Source organism: Oreochromis aureus, linkage group 4 (assembly GCF_013358895.1).
Source record: "Oreochromis aureus strain Israel breed Guangdong linkage group 4, ZZ_aureus, whole genome shotgun sequence".
Taxonomy (NCBI): Eukaryota; Metazoa; Chordata; class Actinopteri; order Cichliformes; family Cichlidae; genus Oreochromis; species Oreochromis aureus.
This window is the reverse complement of record NC_052945.1, coordinates 15,782,135-15,804,255: the sequence shown is the minus strand read 5'-3', so window position 1 is coordinate 15,804,255 and position 22,121 is coordinate 15,782,135. Positions and strand designations below refer to the sequence as shown.

At 42.4% G+C, this 22,121-nt stretch overlaps 2 protein-coding genes across 5 annotated transcripts in view; one reads left to right on the top strand and one right to left on the bottom strand.

Annotated features, from left to right (window-relative positions):
• The window catches only part of glis2b (GLIS family zinc finger 2b), a 28,864-nt gene extending 23,176 nt beyond the window's left edge, over positions 1–5,688 (top strand). For both annotated transcript variants that reach the window (XM_039611657.1, XM_031741257.2), the window contains exon 7: positions 251–5,688. In XM_039611657.1, coding sequence (XP_039467591.1) covers positions 251–993 — 743 coding nt within the window. In that variant the 3' untranslated portion in view covers positions 994–5,688. The remainder of the gene's footprint in view (positions 1–250) is intronic.
• A 192-nt stretch (positions 5,689–5,880) lies between these two features.
• Positions 5,881–22,121, bottom strand: part of LOC116321429 (mitochondrial import inner membrane translocase subunit TIM16-like) — a 112,610-nt gene continuing 96,369 nt past the window's right edge. The window contains exons 10-31 of one of the 3 annotated variants that reach the window (XM_031741278.2): positions 17,283–17,337; positions 17,120–17,177; positions 16,880–17,025; positions 16,693–16,791; positions 16,509–16,613; positions 16,238–16,397; positions 15,944–16,119; positions 15,696–15,804; positions 15,527–15,613; positions 14,954–15,096; positions 14,638–14,742; positions 14,247–14,332; positions 14,002–14,143; positions 13,829–13,918; positions 13,612–13,728; positions 13,342–13,477; positions 13,113–13,204; positions 12,921–13,007; positions 9,099–9,183; positions 8,084–8,220; positions 7,569–7,634; positions 5,881–6,050 (exon numbers count right to left, since the gene is read on the bottom strand). In XM_031741278.2, the coding sequence (XP_031597138.1) occupies positions 5,961–6,050; positions 7,569–7,634; positions 8,084–8,220; positions 9,099–9,183; positions 12,921–13,007; positions 13,113–13,204; positions 13,342–13,477; positions 13,612–13,728; positions 13,829–13,918; positions 14,002–14,143; positions 14,247–14,332; positions 14,638–14,742; positions 14,954–15,096; positions 15,527–15,613; positions 15,696–15,804; positions 15,944–16,119; positions 16,238–16,397; positions 16,509–16,613; positions 16,693–16,791; positions 16,880–17,025; positions 17,120–17,177; positions 17,283–17,337 (2,371 nt within the window). In that variant the 3' untranslated portion in view covers positions 5,881–5,960. Of the gene's footprint in view, positions 6,051–7,568; positions 7,635–8,083; positions 8,221–9,098; positions 9,184–9,489; positions 9,618–10,380; positions 12,003–12,920; positions 13,008–13,112; positions 13,205–13,341; positions 13,478–13,611; positions 13,729–13,828; positions 13,919–14,001; positions 14,144–14,246; positions 14,333–14,637; positions 14,743–14,953; positions 15,097–15,526; positions 15,614–15,695; positions 15,805–15,943; positions 16,120–16,237; positions 16,398–16,508; positions 16,614–16,692; positions 16,792–16,879; positions 17,026–17,119; positions 17,178–17,282; positions 17,338–22,121 lie in introns of those variants that run through there. The other 2 variants (XM_031741276.2, XM_031741277.2) reach the window with 2 other exon arrangements.

Sequence of the window (22,121 nt, the reverse complement as noted above, 5' to 3'; positions counted from 1 at the left end):
CCATTAGAGTAAGAAAGCAGGCTAAACCAAGCTGTGCTCATTGGCTGACTTGTGATTGGAGAGTCATTTGATAACAGTTGTTTGGTTTCAAAAAACTAAGACGATGACTGCAAAAACACTCAGCTTGAGGCTGTGAAATCCTTCATATGAAGTCTCTACTTAATTCCTACAAAGACTTTTGTTTTTGTGTAGTAGATTTTTAAGATTTTCTAAATGAATCTAAACATCTCTATCATCTCTCCCCCTGCAGGTGAAAAGCCCTACATTTGTCCGTATGAGGGTTGCAACAAGCGCTACTCCAACTCCAGCGACCGCTTCAAACACACACGCACGCACTATGTGGACAAGCCCTACTACTGCAAGATGGTGGGCTGCTTGAAGCGCTACACAGACCCCAGCTCTCTCCGCAAGCACATCAAAGCCCACGGCCACTTTGTGACTCAGGAGCAGGGCTCCTCGGGTGGAGTGGGCTCCCTGTTGAAGGGAAGTCAGAGCGGGGGGCTTACTAGTGGTGGTGGGAAAGATTCAGAGTTGTCCTATGTGAGCGGAGCCCACATTATAATCCCAGGGGCAGCGGCTGCTCTCCTGGGAGGCCATGCTCTGCAGGGCCTCGGCGGAAGCCTGCCCCTGTCCCCTCTCAGTTCTCGGCCCCTGGACCTCAGCACACTGGGCTGTGCCAACTCCCCTCCTGGCAGCTTGGGAGGAACATCCATCCTCTCTTTCAACGGCTCCCCGCTGGGTCTCACAAAGTCCCATCTTCTCTCCCCCGCGTTTCCCTCCTCGGCCCTGGGCCTGCCGATGGTGCCGGTTCTAGGGCCTGCATCCGAGTGCGGGGCCCAGAACCACCATGCAAAGAAGGGCAAAGGAGACGAGGCAGAGAATCAGGTGACTGGGGGGGCCCTGAACCTCTCCACAGGAGGGTCTCATGATCCTTTGTCCTGGGTGGTCATCCCCCCAGGCACTGTGGTGCTCAAGCCAGCTGTGGTCAACTGATACACATCCACACCCACACACACACATTTTACTAACACACATTCCAGAAGAGCTCAGGGGGTCGGGATGGGAGGGTCAATGCCATAGTGAGGGTCTGGGCAGTCAAAGGTGATAGGGATTGGCTTGCACAATCAAATCCAGGCAATGCATTGGGATAGAGACACTTGAAGAATAAAAGCATACTTATCAAATCGGCAATCAGCAAAAACAAGTGAAAACACTACACCTCACAAGAATGAGCTTGCAACGGAAGCCTATCACATTGTTGGCAAAAAACTAAACTTGAGGCCCAAATGCTCTGTTCAGGAAACTTGTATGGCTATGTACTTTTAAGGCCTTACAACAGGCTCCTCTTTCCTCTCCTATTTTATACTCTACTCATTCCTGTTTGCTGTTTCTATGGACAAGGACCATGAACGTGACAGTCTTAGTGCTCTGTGTTCTTACAAAAGTCCTCCTTCATTGACAAGTATTTATAAGACTGTACTTTGACAGTGTGCCTCCAGCTTCGCAGTGAGATACACACACACACACACACACACACACACACACACAAACACACACACAACATAAGTGACGCGCTCACATTTAGGCAAATAGGGGGATTCTCAAATCACTTTAAAGTTTTGACCTATTTCTCGCAGGGTGCTGTGATTAATATGATCCAGACAAGCTTGCCAAACCAAAGCAAGTGAACTCAAATGTATATGTGTGGGGGGACGAGACCATTAAACACAGCGTATAATAGCGTCAACTGGCTATAGTATCGAAACCTCAAAACTGCTGCTAACTATTGACAATCTGTCCCCAGTTTGGGGGGAGGGTGACCAACACAGACCAGCCTAGTCCACCAGAATGTGTACGAGGTGTGCAGACTAGGGGCTTTTAGGGGCACAGAGCGAACTGAGGACATAACATAGACAAATGGTGTTACATCACCTGGCAAACACCAATTGTTTTTCAAGTGAGATTTAAAGCACTGTGGTGTAGCCGACACCCGCCCCCCCTCCTCCTGGTAGGACGTGACACACACGACATCCTGCTTGCCTTTTACAGAACTAGCACTTTTTTTTCTCGTGGATTGTCCAGCTGCTTTCCCGTAATTGAATCAACACGGCCAGTTTGCGTATGAAAGGGCCACTGTGGCGATAAACACTACTGTCTTGTATTTTTTTTTTTTTTTTTTTTTTTTTAGTAACCCGACCCAAAACCAGCTGTGAAAAACAGGTGGTCGTCCAGTCGAGGTCCAACCCGGAGCCGTCGGTTGAATATTTGTCCCGAGTTCAACAAGTTTTCACGCTGTGCCAAAAGTACCTGGAAAACTGCAAGCGGGATGTTCGCATTGTGCCACAGAGGAGGGGTGGAGGTGTGTTTGGGGGGGCCTGGGGGGGTGTTATGCACTCAGTGCCACATACAGCTGGACTGACTATGAAGCCACACTATTGCAAACTGCCTCAATTTAATCTGTCCAAAGGGGCAAAAATGGACAAAACAAAACAACAACAAAAACAGACTCATTTAACTTCTGGGAAACTTCTCATGGTTCGATAAAGCTGTCGACATGCACTTATCACAAACTATATCCCTTGTGTGTTCTTATGAAATGTTACACGGTTCTTTGATCAGTTGTTTTGCTCTCAGTTCGGTTTTTTTCCTGCTGTGGGTTCCAGACGCCTGTCGCTCAGTAATTGTCCGTGACACTGACTTTGATTGCTGTGTGCACAGAAGAGAGGTCGAGGAGCGGGAGAGGAGGATCATAACACAAGGAACATTCCCTCAAGAGACTGGCATAAACCCCAGCCCTCCTCTCGCTTCACTCCTCCATCTCTCCCCTCTCCTTCCGCTTCATTGGCTGTCTTTTTTTTTTCCATCACTTTATCCAAGGGGGCGATACATTCAGTTATTGTGTGTTTTTTCTCTCTCTCTCTCTCTTTTTTTTTGCTGTTGTTCAGACGAGACATTTTTTCTAATGTTGAAGATGCTTCTTGTGTTCTGTCATGGCTGCTCTGCAAATCAGCTTTCTGCTGTCGAGGATGAGTCTTTCGAGAGGTCGAAGAGTCGAAGAGAGGGAGAGCTTTGGTTGGTTTTCCAGCAGCAGTGGTGCCCAATCTGACATCTGGGAGACAAAAGGGATATTATTATGAATCTGAAGGGTCGGATAATAATTTTTAAAAACTTTAAAAATGCTTCAGCAGATCAGTGGGTGACACTAAGTCTGTTAGCCAGCCCGTTATTTTGCCATTAAACCTATATGTGAATAATCTTTAATCTTTCTAGAATAATGAATCCAGTGTGATTCTTTTGCCCCTCAGGATCATTTTAATAATTCAAGTGATCTCTATCATCTAGTGTTGTCATCCACCCATCCATCCTCTTCAGGATTAGTTGGGGTGCTGGCGCTTATCCCAGCTTTTACTGGGCAAAAGGACAGCTCACCAGTCTGTCACAGGGCTAACAGAGAGACAGACCACTGTTCACACCTATGGCCAATTTTTTCCATTGTAGTATGTTATCATGTACTTTAACACACTGCCTTTCCCAAGCGTAACCTCACAGAGAGAGTTAAGTCCTGAGTGTGGCTTCCTATACAGTGCCACAAACTCCTTAACTCCTTCCCCCTTGGATGCCTTTCCTGGGTAACCTTAAAATGAAACAGTTTGTTTAAGGCAGGGTATCAGTGTTTGGGGGATCTGCTGAACATATATTAAGACTAAGACCATACACTGTGCAAAAAGGCAAGGTGGCAGACACAGTGATCTGTAATCTGTTCGGTAGGTTCAGGTTCAAATGAATGATGTCCTTGAAAATGTGGATTTTCTATCAACAGACGTGCGCAATGTTCACGCAGAACAAACAAGAGGCAGCACTTACAAAACTTTACAGATTCTACCGAAACCTGGCAACCCTGATTTCGAGGCCATAACTGCAGATTTGATCCCTTTTGTCTTAAGCCAAAAGGTTGGAACCACTGCTTTAGGAGGGACATGTGGTTTAATCTGAGCATCCGGTAGACCAAATGACAGTGCATTCCTCCAAGACAAACACATCGGTGTGTGACACTGAGGGAGTGTGAGCATAAAAGATGTCTTTATTGAGAGAGTATCCGAAACAAAAAAAAACAACAAAAAGGAAAACATCTGTGAAATGTTGGGCAGCACTGAGACAGCGTGAGAGCAAAGAGAAAGGCTTGGCTGAATGAATAAATGAATGGACAAGGGACGGGGAGAGATGAGAGCAGAGGCTGTATGCCAGTGGAGGATGGCTGTGCAGCGTAGCCACTCTCCATCTGGCCACCTACCCCGGCAAACGGCCCTCTCAGCTCTGAAGTCGCTGTGCTGTGCTGTGCCCAATGTGGCAGCCACTCAGAGGCATACCAGCCTGCAGAAAACTAGGCCACTGAACTCTAGCTGCCCTCTGGGTTTTTTTTTCTTTTCTTTTTTTATAGATTAAACCCACAGGCTCAACTCCCCCACCTCCCGGCCACAAAGCTTTTTTTTTTTTTTGACAGGCATAGTAAAAGGCCACTTTCACAGCAAACAAACAAGTATAAACCCCCGTGTGTGAGTTTGTGCTGCCCACAGATCCACCAGGATTCACAGCCTACCTGTGTTTCTGCCTCAGTAATTTTGTTAGTCATTATTATCTCAGAGACACCCCCCCCCTCAAATCACCAAACACACACACACACACACACACACACCATTGGCCTGTCTCTGGAGTCTGGGTGGGTATTGAATTGAAAAGAATTTCTCGCTCTTTGAGTGGACAATCCTGGCGTGTGATGTCACCAAAACAGGTGTTAAGTAGGCTAGACACGGTTTCCATGGCAACAGTGAAACCCACAGATGCTGCGGCTCTCCTCTTCCTCCTCCACCTCCCCTGTCTGTCTCTTCCTCTTGCTGGTCGAAGCCAGGGACAGAGACTCGGCGTGGCCGCAGAAATCTGAACGATACTGACACGGATCCTTCCAGGGTCCACACATCTTTAATATTAAATAAGCTGTACGATCCATTAACCCTTTGAGCTCAGCCTGTAATAAACCGCCCCCCTCCCCCCTTTATAGCGAGTGTAGATAAGGTGATGCTGTCACGTCTTTTCTCAGCGTAGTGCGTTATTCGTCGGTTGTTTTTGGGAACAAAGTCATTGTAAAAAGTCATTTGGAGTCGCTAAAATGTCTGAATTCTAAAGTCTTATTTTTCATATAGCATAAAAAGAAAAAGTGGTACGCGCTCCTGCAGATTTTAACACTTCACGTTGAGACACGTGGAGCTGAAATCCAGGGCAAAAAGCTGTCAGCGAGTCGGGTCAGGGTAAAAGGGGCGCCGCTGACCGAAAACGCTACAGCGTTGCACAAAGGGTTAATGATAAGACTAAGGCCACGCAAGGCCTGTTCCAAGTTCTGTTTTTTTGCACATTTGTGAGATATTATGTCAGTATTTTAATTTTTCCAAGTGCCTTTTTATTATTATAGGTAAATATAGAAGTTATACACTATGAAAAAGAAAATGATTATATGAAAATATATTTTTTTTTCCTGGCATCATGTTCTATGGTCGAACATGCAGAATTTTAGAGTTGTAAAAGTCTCCAATTGGTACAACATAGCGGCGTTCTCCTGTTTTAGAGGAATTTTATTACGATATTGATAATAATGTCAATGAAAACAAAAATGTTTAATAAAGCTGCATTTGATACTTTTGTGTGCATTTTCATTTCTATCTCAAATATATAATTAAAACAGGTAAAAAAAATAACCCAGAATAACCTGATTAACATTCAACTCAATGCAGTTTAATTCAGCACATAAGCTAAAATCATATGTATAGATTTATAGTTTCCTTTTTTGCATTTCATTGCTTGGCAAAAAAAGTGTCACAAAGTCAAAACTAGAGAAAAGGAGAAGACTTTTAATTGGGTTATAATTTACAGAGGATGGGGAGAGGAAAGACAGGGCATCGCTTTGTCCTTCATGTTTCCGTGTTCTGCTGTGATTGCTGCTTTTCTTCTTTTTTCTGTATACTTAGTTCCTCGTCCAGACGCTCTTTGGCTCGCACCACCTACACACAAACAATAACAGCGATGAAAAATAGAAAGAGGTGACTTCAATGTTTTTAAAATACAAAATTAGTCACAGTAAAGAGGAAGTACCGAGCAACTGACTGAACGTCAAACATTACTCATTACAAAGAGTCGACTCCACCTACATGTGACTTGATATTCGATGAGAACAGATCTTTGTTATGAGAAGACTAAAAAAGGAGTGAGAAGTTTGTATTTGCACATCTGTCATAGAAACTATTAGGGCTGGTCCTGAGAGTGAAAAAAAACTGAGCTTTCAAACATGAACTTCGGTCCGACCTGACCAGTCAGCCAGTGAAATCTGCCCCACGGTGACTTTTCTGTCTGTAGCCTGTGGCAATTCTTTTTTTTTTGTGAACATAGTGGAGTTTTTAAATCAAGTCTGCACTACAAGTGACCGTTTGCATCGTAACTAGAATGGACACATTTTGATGTCTTCAAGTTAAAAATTCAGAGAAAATAAGCAAAGATAGATCAATATTATCTATTTTTCAGTTTTTTGCATGTTAATCTAGAAATTGTAAAAGTTTAGGAAACAAAAAAATAGAAGATAAAAATTTTGGAAGTTACAAATACACAAAAAAAACCCAAAAACAAAAACCACCGCTCACCATGGAGAGGATTCACTCAATGTGAATGATTAATATAATAAACAGTGTATTTATAATTTAATTTTTTTTAAAAAAATACTAAAACAGTATTTTGAACACGAACATCATCTCTGACAATAAACAGTTTCTGTCAGCATCAGAGTCATTTAACATCTTCGCTCTTTAGTACAGTCTGATCAGACTGGTTAGTTTTCCCTCAGGAACTAAACAGCTCATATGGCCAAGTTAATTTTGTATTGTGGAAGAAGGCAGGGCACTGAAACCTGCAACTGTCACAATATCTGTGCTACATGATCAACATTAACTACTTTATTCTGCTGAGTGTTTTCCCCAAGTAAAGTTTGAATGAGCAGAAATTTAACACAAAGAGCAAAGTTATGGTTTTGGTGTATTTCTATAATTTCCACCATTATGAGCAAATGCCAACTCTGATGTTGTGCCACTTTAAATTGACATGATATATATCTTATATTTCGATACTTCCTCAGTTCTCAGACACATCTGACCAATAAGTTGAGCGAATGTTCTCAGCCTCTTGGTAGAGATTCCTTTTGGTTTGCTTGGATTTGTCGTTGCGTCATCAGAACCCAAGAGAACAGCAAAAAAAGGGTGAAAATGCCTTTTGCAACAGTTTGAAAAGCCTTTTAGAACAGCTGGCTCTGTCTACACAATATCTGGCAGTAGAAAGATCCGAGTTTGAGACTCAAAACTCTGACACCTACAGGTATAAAACTGTACTTTTTAATTATTTATTATTTTTGGTGCCGATTTCATATTTAGACAAGCAAAAACAATGTACCAATTTTTATGTTCATGCTGCCTTAACTGTACACATTTTAAAAAATGTCTGGAAAGTGAAAGTGAATGCAGGTTCAGAGTACTTACTTTTGACTGTAGGTAAAAGGAACCGCCCACTGACTTGTCATTGACTTTAAAAAGGTGCTCGTAGTTCTGGTGAAGAGAAACGCTTCAGTGTTAGTATTCTAGTGACAGCATCCGACTCCATTTACTTACTCCCAGCAAAAATACACAGTTTTTAACCAAATATTCTATCAAATCACATCAATGACATGACATCAGAGAGATTCAGAAGTAAAAGAAAAGTACTTCAGTTTGCCATGTATCGTTGATGGGAATTATCATGTAAAATATACCCGATGTTAGTGTTCTAGTGTTAAACAAACGCTTAACACCATTACTTGATGACCACTTTAGAGATGGTTTAACTTCCATGCAATCTTTGACCGTAAACTAACCAAACTACTGCATTTGTTTTAATAACTGTGTATGAGTAAAAAGCTTCCACATCAGATGGTATTTAAAAAAACAAAAAGCTTCTTAGATCTTCAGACCAATTTCAACCTTAAAAGGATCTAAAAGTAGCACTAGTGTGACTGTACCTTCTGAATATCCTCAGGGCTAAGTTTGGAGATATTGAGGATCTGCTGGGCCTCTTGCAAACTCATTCCAGTGATGCTGGAGGCTGCGGCCGACTCCTGACCCGAACGGCCCCTGGCCTGCGCTGCAGCTTGACTGGCTGTGTAGCAAAACACAACAAAAACAAATGTGATTCACATGCACACAGACATGCATAAACCTACCTGCAACTTAGGTACACTGGTTCCCATTAATTAACGCCAGGATCTATCTAATCAGCCAATTACATGGCAACAACTCAATGCACTGAGACATGCAGATGTGGTCAAGATGACATGCTGAAGTTCAAACACTGCATGGTTGCATGCTGATCTACTATGATTTTCCCACATAACCATATGTTGGGTTTACGGAGAATGTTAAAAAATGAAAAAATATCCGGTGAGCAGCTGATGTCTAGGTGAAAGTGCTTTGTTGATGCCAGAGGCCATCGACATGGAGAATGGGAAGACTGCTTAGAAATGACAGGAAAGCAACAGTAATTCAAATAATCACTCATTAGATCTAAGGTAGGCAGAGGACACATCAAAGCTTGAAGCAGGTGGGCTACAGCAGCAGAAGACAACACCAGCTGCTAATTCAGTATTTTTGCTGACCATGTCCATCCCTTCTTGCTTCCAACAGTCCTCAGATCTAAATCCAATAGAGAACTGATCTGAGGAATATTTACAGCAGCTTCGCGAACTCATGCCATGAAGAATTAAAGGCCGACCTGAGGCTAGTAAACATGTAATGGTGATTAAAAAATGATGACCATTGTGTTCTACAACATTTGTCTGAAACTTACAAAATGTGCTTCTATCTAAGGTAACTAAAACTATAATGGTGTGCACAGCCTATGGCCAGGTGTGGCCCTATATTATTCAAAGTAAACTGATACTTCTTATATTACCTTATGCCAGGTGTCAAACTACGTTAGTACTTTGTAACAATGTATTCTGCGCAAGAATCGAATAATCGACTAATTCCGGGTCATACCTGCGTATTCTTGTCGCAAAGCACGAGCGAATGCACGTCCCACCACCTGAACTCCCATCACTACGATTTGTGCGAGATATTTAGCCTACAACAGGAGAAAAAACATCAAGAATGAGAGCGTTAATCACAAAAAACACTCAGAAGTGACTTTACAGTCAACGACACCTGCATTACACGCTTTCCACACACGTCTACATCCTTTCTGGATGTGACGTTAGTAAAAACTATTTACATTTTTAACCCTAAATCAAATGAAAGACCTCTCAGTGACGAGGAGGCACAGCTGTCTTACGTCTTATGTGCGACAAACACACAAGGGAAGCTTCCAGAATAACCGCAGTCTTTAACAGTGTTGGCACATTAACACAAAAAGTATCAAATGTATTCTTACCATGTTATAATAATTACAATAATAATATTAATAAAGCCTCAGCTAACAGCACGTCTCTTCTGTTTTCACATGCACGCTGAAGGTTACAGACAGGTCAGAGTTCAAGGAAGCGTCGACAATATCAAATTGAAGACGGCTCGGCTGGACGGAGAAAATTTGAACACTGACACCTGCTGGTCGGGAAGTCAAAGTGCAGTTTTCATTCAAAACAGTAAGGCGAGAAATTACAAGTATACGTCAAAAAACATGACTAAACTCTACTGATTAAAATAAATATGTTGGTAAATGCTCCTTTACACTTTATAATGAGCAATAAAAGAATTCAACAATAACTTAAGTGCTTAAAATAACTGCACGTTGAAAAACAGAGCTTATAAACTGTTTTGACTGACAAGAAAAAAATGGGATATTGGTGTTGTGAATTAACACAGGACGGAAAAAGTCAGGCCAAACAAAATAAAGTACATATGAAGTTATAATGAACTGAAGGAGCAAATAAATTTTAACTGCAGGTACCATCATGGGCATTAATTTTATGGTACTTTGGGGCTTTTAATGATTTCTTTTACTGGGCGTTCCAATAGGATAATGCTTCCAAACTCATATCAGGATAAAGTAGGCTAACATTATCTTCTGGAATAGCCTTCCCAAAACCCAAATATCAAACCTATTTAAATTTGTGGACTAGATTTAAAAGTTATGTCCGATTTAAACTAACTCTACCAATTCTGCCAAGAAGAGTGGTCAAAAATTCAGCTAGAATTATCCCAAGAATCCTATTGATGGAATACAAACCTTGCTAAGGGACATTAAACCAAATATTAGTGAGGATTTTTAAAATAAATATCACATATCTACCAGTTTTCTTAGTCACACAGAGACAAGCAGAAATGAGTTTAAAAGGTGTTTATTGCAAGACAATGTTGAGAAAAAAAATCCAGAAACCGCTGCTCAAGTAAGACAGAAACAAAACAAAGCTGTACTCACTGTATAAAAACAAATGGAAGGCAAGTTTATCTGATCCAAAAGTAGGAAGAAAAAAGTATGGCCTTTGAGAATCACTAGCACTTACAGTATACATCACAAAAAACCTGAGGACACCTAAGCAAAGTAAACATTTCGGTCCATCAGAGGTTGTAAACAAACTTTGTGAGATCAAGCCTGGATTACTGAAGGTACCGCTGTAGCTCTACAAAGAAACTACATGACGGCTGCATTGTAAATTATTAATACTGTACTGTTGTCTAATTAACACCATCATAAGTTGTTAGTAGTAAAAATTAGATACTAAAATTAGCTCATTTAATGAGGAAGATCCCCGAAACAGTCAGAACACCGACAAGAGTCTAAATTAAAAGTTAATCTACCCGATAAACAAAAAGAAAGACACAATCATCCTTAAGTATATAAAGCCCCGTCTTAAAACTCAAAAGGAAATGGTTTATTTGTATTCACATCTGATCGCCAACTATGAGACTACTACTGGCCATAAATTGAATCATATGTACCTGGCACCTAATTATGCTAGAATGGCTTCCGAGGCTAATATCGGCTAATAAAGAGAAGATAACCTAATGTTGCTGTAAATAGAAACTCCAGCTCATGGCTAAACATGAAAACTGGCCACCCTGTTTTATCCTCAGTGTGGATTTTTGCTGCTAAACTTGTGCTTGTGTATGTGTGCATGTGCGAGCGTGTGGATTTAACCCAACTCAACAGGAAGACAATTGGTTTTATCAGCTGGGTGACGTAAAAATCTTTTTTTTTTTGCCATATAACATTTTTTATTGCAGAGCTGAGTGCGCTGCCATGACTGGCCAGTATAAAATACAAGAAATGGTCCACTGTGTAGGTACAGGTTTTTTGTTTTTTTTTTACATCTAAACCTAAACAAACATGGTCTTTTTTTTGTTTTGTACTTCAGGATACTGCCAGCGTGTATCACATTATCAAACCATGATCACACAGAGAGAAAAACAGATGAAAAGTATATGTGTGATATTTAAAAGTTGCTTGGTGCGAGTGTAAACCACGGGTCGGCCTGGTTTTGAGCACTCAGAGTTAACTGGTAATGTATGCATAAAGCACTATTATTATGATTGTTCTAAAGCTATATGACTGAGATGGCTTCACTGTATATCCTGAATAATATTGCTGTACTGGATGGTGATTTTTTTCCCATTAATACCTTGAAAAGAGTGATATTATTATCTACACACACACAAATAATTTTTAACCCAGAATGATTTCAAAATATCAAATATGATGATATAGACATCAACAGATGATATCATGCATACAGTACTGAAACCAGAAGGTTGTACAGAAGATTAGGATTTTTTTTCCCCCAAAAAAGATGGAGTTATTGTGCAGTAATGATGCAGCAATCTGTGTGTGCTCAGTAGGCTGAGATGTATGCTGATGAAGCGACTGGCAATATAACACTGGAGCTGTTCTCCTCTGTCTGCTGTTGGCACGGCGACTGAACCAAAGGCACATCCCCATTAATCGTCCTGAATGACAAAGAAACAAAAGTTAGCAAAAGCACAACCCTGGCTTGCAACTTGCCTTCAGTCTCTACTGACCCTTCTGTCTGACAGTAATCACAGCAAACCATCTAATGCATTTAAACATGTGATGACAGAACAGCTATGTTTATTGGTCATGAAGCTTTCTGGGTCAGCTGCAAGGGAATAGAAATCCGAATTTACCTCTTAAACACCATGCTTAAAAAACAGGGGAACAACTTATTGTCACAGTGTAGCACAAAGTCACTTAAACTTCAGTGATAGCAATCTATGCAGTTAGGATGCATAAGCTATCTTGACTCATTGTGCATTGCATCTGCTTTGGTGCAAATTAAAGTGAAAACAGGTGCACTGGAGAGGAAACAACAAGACATTCCTAAAAAGGGGATGTTTTTATTATTTTTAGCCTTTATTTCACAGGATAGTAGAGAGCGGACAGGAAGGAATGACAGGAAATGACACCCAGGCCTTTGCAGCCTTTTGACCCACAGATGCTCAATCAGATGAGAGTTATAGTGGCCTCAAAGGGAATGGTTTTGCAGGTGGTGCTCTCCTTATCAACTCCTGACTGATTTTTCTCGAGTTTTGCGCTCTGCTAGCGTCCTCAGGTTGTCTGGCTTCTCACGAAGGTTTGCCGTGCCTCCCAGCACAGTTTCAAAAGTGTGGAGGGTGTGTCACACAATGTTGCACAGTGCACCTGTTGTCACTTTAATTTAAACCAGACCAAGTGAAACAGTGCTTTACACTACCTAACTGCAGAGATTAATGCTCCTTGAGTTTGACTGACTGATTAAGTGTGTTCCTGTTAGTTCAACATCAGCATTATTTTGAACCAATCAGTATTTATTCAGAAAGAAAGCAACATCAAAGTCACACATTCATATTTTGATCACATTCACTTACCCACTCATCTTCATCCACCCCCTCGAAGGACTCTTGTGGTAGTGGGTCATCCATATTTCCCAGCTTAGCCACCATGGCATTCAGAAGCTGGATCACACACACATATTTATTAAGTTCTGAATAAGTATTAAGTACTTAAACTTTGGAGATCTATTCAAAATAAAATTATACAGTATTTGAGCTTCTTTTCACCTCGTCTTTCTTCTGTTCATCAGTCTTTTCCTCCAGGTAAACAGATGAGGGAAGGTATTTCCTCACTGGAGCCTCTTTGGGGGCCTCACTCACTACAGGAAGGGGGAATAAACATACCAAGACATGTCTAGTGCTGACACGCAGACTGTAGATGTAAGCATCTTGATTTGGAGTGACAGGCATGCTTGATAAGGGCATGTGTGTGTATGTTTTGTGTCGTTGCCTGCACCTGGCGTCATGTCTTTAGGCTTCAAGCTGATCTTTTTGTGTAGGCCGTTGGAGCCGGAGAGCCAGGCAGAGCCAGTAAGTGCAGGTTCCCACCACACCGCTGTGTCTGAGTACACATCATCCTGGAAAAACTCTTTCTGGAGACACAAAAAAGCCATACGCAATTAGTTATACAGTGTCTAGTAAAAGCTATCGCCATTTTTTAGAAAAAGCAGGAGACAGAAAGCATGTAATGTTCAAAAGTGGCCACAAGGTGGTGCATTTGGCTCACCTTGACCCTTGGCACTTTGAAGGCCACTGGCTCTATGGTTGTCTTGGTGAGCATCAGTCCTACAGCTACCTCCACATCGCGAACATTGCACTCAGTCTTAGGCAGAAAGGCCAAACCCTGCAAACAGGAAAGATTTTGATTTAGTTCAACGATATCCAGTTAACTTAAAAAGAAGTGGAAAATAATGAATAAAACATAAAGGGAGTGATCGTGGCACCTTATGTGGTTCGGGAGAATTAAAACTGCTGCACTCGATAAAATATGGATCTTCAGGGACGATCTCATAAATGTACACTCTGGTGTCACCCTGACAAAGAAACACAGTCAGATTAAATCTTATTTCATGGATCAATGGCTGTAGAGAGTAAATATTTCGGTTTGTGTGCTCACTTTTCCAGTTAGGATGACGACACTGGTGTCGGGGTCATAGTATGGGATCAGTGTGGAAGGGGAGACGTTTACAGGAACACTGGATACGGCCCCGGACGACAGGGAGCTAGCAGAGTACAGGTACAGTCCTCTCTCACTGCGACTGTAGAAGAAGGAAAAGGAGTGAGTTGTCAAGTTCTCCTGTGACTTTCTCGTTGGTGCGCCGACAACCTGCCTGCTTAAAAACTCTCTGACATTTCCAGTACCTGTCAAATCCAGACACCAGCAAGTACTTGCCATCACACACCCACACCACACGAGCTCCCCTGTGGCCCTCAGGCCCCGGGCCCTCCTGAAAAAAGACAGAAATTAGTATGTAAGTGTCTGTCGGTGTCCCCAGATAGGCAGACTTAACCTGGCTTGAAGGAAATCTGAGCACATGGAGAAAATTCTTGCAAGCATTTCTTTGAACTGTAAATCATGTGAAACTACTGTAGTAGAGCCCAAGAATATAAAATATAGAGCACAACAGGTCGATATGTTGTAGGAGTCTGTTTCTTAGTGTACTAGAATTCAAAAATGAGGCTCAGATGTGTGGATTTGTCCGATCTTATCCGATTTTCACAAAATACAAATAATTTCTCGAAAGTTACACACCTGCAGGGGTGAAGTGGATTTGCGAGGATCGTAGATACGAACTTTCCCATCCTTGCAAACTGTAGCCAGAAGCTTCCCATCTGGGCTCCACGCCATGCCAAACACCTGATGGGATCCACGAAGAGAAGCACGAGAGAAGATGAAGAAGAAATCAGGAATTTTAAGATGATCGGGTTTTCATCAGCACATGGAAACTGATCCAGATATCCAAATAGGTGCAGACAGTCTGCATATACAGCATTATTTTCTTTGGCTTCTTAAACACAGAATGAAATCCCCCTGGCTTTATTAACTCATGTACTTCTTGGTCACTCACCTGGTCCTGGTGTCCATCGAGAACTTTGACTTGTTTTCCGGTCTCTAGGTTCCACAGTCTGACTGTGAGATCATATGATGAAGAAACCAGGACTCCACTGGCCAGAGGGTGGAACTTGATGGAGTAGATTTTCTCTGTGTGGCCTGCAAAGTGTCACCTCAGAAGTCAATATTGTCTGTAACCTTGTTAAAGAGCGTGGTGGGAATTTCTTTTTGAACTAATTTTGAAACTCCTTTAAAATTGTGTTCCTTTGAAATACTTTTACATTGGATGTCCTCACTTTAAATGATGCAATCTCAGGTACCGTCGATAACATCACGATGTAACCAAAGCACAAAATAACTGGTATCACCGCAGTTAGGAGTTCCTAGTAACTGACTGCTCGCAGTCAGTGGCAGTTTGGCTAAAGTTCTGCCTTTTCAGTAGAGAAATGCACCACACGCATGCTCAGATCATCTCTCTTTTTCTGTAAACTACAGATTGGAGGGAATGCAAAGCGTATTGCAAGGGAACACACAGTACAAACATCTGCATACCTTCTAACTTGCAATAAATACAACTTAGAGGCTCTACCTTGCATGATGATCTTAGGTTCAGTTAGGGTCTCTTTCAAACCGCCTTCTGGTACTTGCCAAACCCGGATCTTAGCATCATCACCAGCTAGCATACACAGAGAGGGAGACAAGCAGGTTAAATACACACTGAGACACTTCCATATACCCTAAAGTGCATATGCACTCACCGACAGCAAGTCTATGTGTGTCAAAGGGGTCCCAAGCAAAGTCAGCCACATTGACAGAGTTTTGGATGGTGGGCAGGGCTGTATCTGGAAGTTTGCCAGGCTGGGAGCGCTAAGGAAAGGATTAAAAATACTCACACACATAGATACAGCACACAAATGTCTAATTTCTCAATATAACTAACTACAGGAGAAAACGGGATCTGCAGTTTTATTAACAACATCCCTGCATGTTTCGTCTGCTGCTGTACCTCAAATACGGCAATCTGGCCCCCAGCGATGGCCAGGGGCACTGCCACACGTTGGCGGTTGACACAGAAGCCGTCACACTCGCCAGGTGTGGTCAGGTTGAGGCCACGAATGTTGGTGATGTGCGTGTCCCGGTGCATGACTGTCCCCTGGATATGACGGAACTTGGAAGTTGGCCCTGAATAAAAAATAACAATAATTCAATATTAACAGCTTACTGTGTAAAGAAAGATAAAACACCAACATGGGTAAGGAGACATTAAGAGTGCGTGTTTGTGTTTTTTATTTGTTTTTACCCATCAGGTTTTGGAAAGCCTTGGCACTCTGGCTGGGACTGGGGCTGGGAACGAAGCCTGAGGAGAGGCCGGAGGTGGAGGAAGGAGAGCGAGACGGTGCTGCGCTGCTGCTGGGAGTGCTCAGAGGACTGCTGGAGGTAGAGCAGTCGCGAGCTTGATCCTGTGGGGAAGAGAGATGGGATTACTATCCTCAATCCACTGGCATTTTAAAAAAAAAATCAAGTTTAAATTGGGAGATTTTGCCCATCTTTTGAATAATTGTGCATCTCACCTCCTTGCTCCCTCCACTGGCCACTTCCTTTTTTGCAGGTGTCTGTTTTGCTGGTGCTGCCTTTTGTTTGGGACGTTTGTCTGGGTGCAGGCTAACTCTCTCCACCTACGATAAAACGAACAGCTTGAGCTTCCTGTGCAGCGTGAAGACTGGATTAAGCTTTTTGAAAATAGGGATCTCATACCTGCTTGTTCCCTCCCTTCCACCACTCCTCAGCAGACATGGCTGGGGTTGTGCCCACCGTGTCTGGGTAAAGGTCGTCATGAAACTCGTGACCTGAATTCTGAAAGACAAACAAAATGAAGCACAAGCAAACACAAAGTCCATCACCTTTATTTGCGAGCTGTGAGTATTGCTGTGGATCTACACACCTTGCGAGGGACCTGATAGCTGATCGGCACGATGCAGCTGTCTGTCAGCTGAAGCACACGCACAACTTCGCAGGACATCACATCCAAGGCAAGCTTGGGGACCAGGGCAATGCCTTTTGTTGAGGTATCCGTCAGACAGTGGCTGACTATGGATGTGAGAATTAGAAGAAGAGATGGATCAGGATAGGAAAGACGACTGGTTGTGACATCTGTACAGACAGATAACAAACAGCGGTTCACCTTGAGAGAGGAAAGGCTCGGAGGAAGAGACTTCAAAGCAATCGATCCCAGTGTTTCCCTGCATAAGAATCAGAGAGGTGATGTTAATGGTGTGGTCATTCCAGCTGATATTTAAATACATAACCAATAATAACAAATTTAATATTCAAGCATCTATTTTTACCATGCCAGCCAATAGAAGCAGACCAGTGTCCTCATCAAATAGTGGGATCAGTGTCCTGAAAGAAAAGAGACAAGAGAGAAAGAGACATTAGAAGCCGACATTCAAAATGATATACACATTTGCTTGGCAAATGAAAGGGCGCTGGTTCGAATCCCTTCAGGGTTGGGTCAGGAAGAGCACAAGTGTAAGATTCAGCTAAATCAAAGCAGGGTGAGCTACCTGCTATGGCAATCCTCTGTCTCTGGCTCAGCAGAGAGTAGCTTGTCATTCAAAATAATATACGCTCAAGTCCTCTTTGGGTTTAAGCATTAGTGAGCTGCCACTAGATGGTGTAGTATGCCCATTTTTTTGGTAAAGGAGGCAGTAGAGTCCTGAGGCTAAGGCTCTGAGAGATCTGAGAAACCAGTATTTTCTCACTATGCACGTTGAACATGGATTAATTTACAGAAAAGCCTAAATTTGTTGGTGAATTTCAAAGCATAATAAGGAATGCAGTGATGGAGACTTTCTTGCAGGTGTTTCTTTTGAGAAGCTGTTTAATATTTGGAAGTTTTTTTTTAATATGTGTTTGTAATTTTTAGATTGTGGATTTATATTTTTATTGCATTTGCAGCATTTTAGAGACATTTCGGTTATATAGTTGCAACTTTGGCCAGGTTGTGGTCTCAGTGGGACTTCCTGGTAAAATAAATTTAATAATAACATGACTTGTTACGTGGAGAAAATTCTTGCAAGCACTTGCAAGCATATGAGAGGAGAGGAGACCATGAGGAAAATGCTGAACATTCCAAATGTTATTTAAAAATGCAAAACATTACTGGAGGTGAGCAGGGAGTAGAACTGGAACTGGGAACAAGTTTTGTAGTTTATCAACATTATGAGTTATTAGATTAAAAAGATTTTTTTAAATCTGCAAATTCAGCTTTTATTATCAACACTTTTTCATTAATGTTTTGTTCAGACTTTCTAGTCCAACCTTGACCTTTCATGCACGCTGAAAACAAGGCCACAGTCACCTGCCTTCTCTCATGATTTGAGTTAAGAAGACTGAGGGCTGCGGAAACTGAGCGAGCCATTTTAATCAGCAAGGAAAGGACAATTGGATGTGGTGACCAAACAGGAAACACTTGCGCAAACACTGGTAATGCTGAAAAACATCTCCTGTTCTCCACTTCGGTGTCTGCTCTTAAATCTCCATTTCCAGTTTAGTTTCCAGGGCCGGTCACAGACGGGACAAGAGGACAGGGAGTGCTGGCTGATCCAACCACTTCCCATCACAGACCACGGATAGTCTGATTGAAGTGGAGAGGCAGTCCGAATGATTGGTTTATGATGAAGACTTTGTGTAATGGTGCTATTCCAGGGGAACGCCACTTGGCTGCCTCCACATCAACTGAGACTGACAGACTGGTGATGTAATGCTTCAACTATGACAGCATAATGACAGACTTAGTTTAGGTATCTTAAGTGACAGGGAACGGAGACACGCGAGGGTTTATCGTGTGTACATACGCGAGAGGTTCCAGAGAAAGAGTGTATTTTGGATGAATTTGAGAATGGAGTTTGACGGTCACAGACTTTCACAGTTTAGCCAAGAAACTTAGAAGACTTCAGAATCAATCACCAACTAAAACCTGTCCACCATGAATCTCATTTTAATAGCAGCAGTAATTATATAGTCTGCAGAGATAAAGCGATTGTATCATTTTGTACATTTCTGAAAGTAATTTGTGTTCTTGGCCTTGGTTTGCAGTGCTATCAAACAGGTGATCACACACCCACTTTATATTAATCTGCACTCACCCATTTCCTCTGTGGCCTTTTTCTTTCCACCGATGCACTGCTACTTTCTAATCTATAATTAGTTTCATGCAAAAATTCAATAAATAAATAAACAGAAGCATTGGTCCTTGTGCCAAAAAGTTGGCACCGGCATGGCACCACAAAATTGCCGGTCCCAACGTTGAACCCCATGACATCAATAGCTAAGAGTCCACTATGATTTTCTTCCCACACAAAGTATTCGGCTCTTAAACCTGTTGCAATATCAGCTGCTTTGCAAAAGCCACAAAGGCAGAAATGACCCAGCGCATATCAAGGAACATAATCTTCTAAAACCTTTTAAGATCAGTCATTTCTGTCCAGAACAAGACGACTGTCAATTTAATGTTTGTTCCTTAAATGTTTATCCAGTATGTAAAAGTCTTTTTTTAATAAGCGTTTCCTTCTCTTCTCATCCTCTTACGATCATTCTTTCTTTCTCTATCTAAAAGTGGACGAGTATCAGACCTGCGACTTCTCTGTTCCCCCAACATCCCTGCCTTTATCTCAGGCCTGTTAAGTCAGCGAGGGGCGGCCACGCTTCATTAGGCCGACTCCGTGTTCCCATATCCGAGTCGCTCCACAGGGAGACCCTAAACACCTCCATTCCCACACCCCTCTCGCTGCCCGTCCTCCTGTCCCTCACCCGTTCAACCCTTCCTCATTCAAAAACACAACCTTGCTTACAACCGTGAGCTCGCTTTGTCCTCCACAATCCCCAATTATTTCTCCAAATTGCCTTCAGTTTTTCTGAGGTCTTATCTCTGGTTTTCTCACAGTAAAAGTACAAGTCAAACATCCACATAACAGGAGCGGAGCTTTATCACTGATAGCGGCCTGTGTTTACTGTTGTATTTCATGCTCCACCTCACCACAAGAGCATTTTCCCACACAGGAAAACTCACGCAAAGCATGCATGTGCATATTTACGCACACAGATTTACAAGATACACAGGCTAATTACGCAGCTTAATGATGTATGCATACATGTATTATTAATGACACAGTGCAGTTAGACTCACATAGGGTTAAGTGCGAGGACTGAGCTTGTTATGCAGATCTTGATCACATGGGCTGATCATGAATGAAAGGAAAATGATTACAGGGCTCAATCAGGAGAGGTGCGAGTGTAGCACTGAACACAGCCAGACATGCTAATCCAGACATAAGACTTTTCCAGTTTTGGGTGTGTGCTTCCAAGTTAAAACCACATGCACTAATTAGCCATCAAATAATACCGCAGAGGAGAAAGAAACAGAGAAAACCAAACGAGAAAACTTATTACGAGTTATTATAATATCAGCTGGAGAACATGACAACTCAGCAACCCCGCCTTGAAAGATTTAACTTTTGCCAGACTCTTCTCAGTCGCATCTCCACCCACTAACATCTCAACACCTTTCAAACTCTTGCAATGCTTTGCAACGAGCCGCCCGGTGCTCCCAAATCCCCCTGGCTTCAGTCTGTCACTGGGACTCTGCTCCTGTCAGAGTTTACACAAAGCAGAGCACAGAGAGCACGCCTCCTGTCTCGTCTGCCATCGCCTCACACTGCTGCCTCACGCAGGCCCAAATGAACCATCATAAAACAACCTTCTGCCCCATGACAGCAGCCTTCAGCACCAGCAGATATGATGGGTATATTACCCCAGCCTACATCTGTGTGAGAGAGCCTGTGTGTGCGAGTAAGTCAGAATCAGCACAGGTATAATATTATTATGAGAATGTGCTGTCATTTGATAATGTATGAGATAGTGTATTTTATTGGAATAACTGACTAATGGAGGGCCAGACAAGCAGACATGTGGATGAAAGACAAGTGCAGAAATTGTGTGTGTGTGTGTGTGTGTGTGTGTGTGTGTGTGTGTGTGTGTGTGTGTGTTCGTATTTTTGGTGTGCACAAGATTTGGGAAGTGCATATAATTGGGCACCTGCAGCTAAAGTTGGAAAGAAACTTCAGGGTTGATGGAGTTCAACCGAGCAAAAATGTCCAGTCACTGAACATTAAGAATGGGCACAGCAATCAATTTACACACACACACACACACACACACACACACACACACACACACACACACACACACACACACACACACACACACACACACACACACAAAGTCCTTTCAGTAACACACTGAGGTGCACGTTCATGTACCGTATGTTCTTCCGAAATATGAAAATGCACACCCACACAATGCTTGTGAGTGTGCGGGCACATCCAGTCACACCGATGCTATCAGACACACACAGTACTGTTACAGTATAAAGAGTATAGGTGGAGCTAATGGAAGCAGCCTGTGGAGGTATAATGTTATGGGTTGAGCTACGACCAGATCTGTATCAGTCAAAAGGACCTTTCTCTGTCGTGTGAGATCACGGCCTTAAAGCTTGGCCAACCTTACTGCTATAAACACACACGCGCACAAAAACACACACACAGTAGACAGCTCAATAAGCTCCAGATGACAGGTAAGAGCTAGCCAGAAAGAGGAGGCTTTTGAGGAATATGAAACCAGCTCAGTTGTTCTAGTCTTTTTCAGACTGGATGGACAAACACTCGAACTATTAACTTTTTTATTGAAATTCGCCCTCTTGCTTCTGTTGGTCCTTCTATAAAAGGGTTCTCCTTTTGTCCCTGTTTAAGTATTTTTCTTCGTTTGAATTGAGAGGCTAATTATAAAGGATGCTGTATACTTATAACTATGTGTTAGACCTATAAAATACTACTTTTCATGACGACAGCCCTCAGATTTCACCAAGTTCCACCAGAAAAAAGCTTTTTTGACTTTATCTTGAGTCACAGCAGTGGAGAGTGTCCACTGTAATGTTTGTATGCAATATGACCTGCCTTTTATTCACACCACCCACCCTACTCCCATCTTCTTTATCAGTGTCCTGGTTATGTCATCCCCGTCAGTGGGAGTGAGTGATGGGTGCAGCGCTATCTCTGAGTTCACAGATCAACAGACCCTTCACCCTCAATCAGCCCACTTTATCAGCCCACCTGCCTCTACAGACT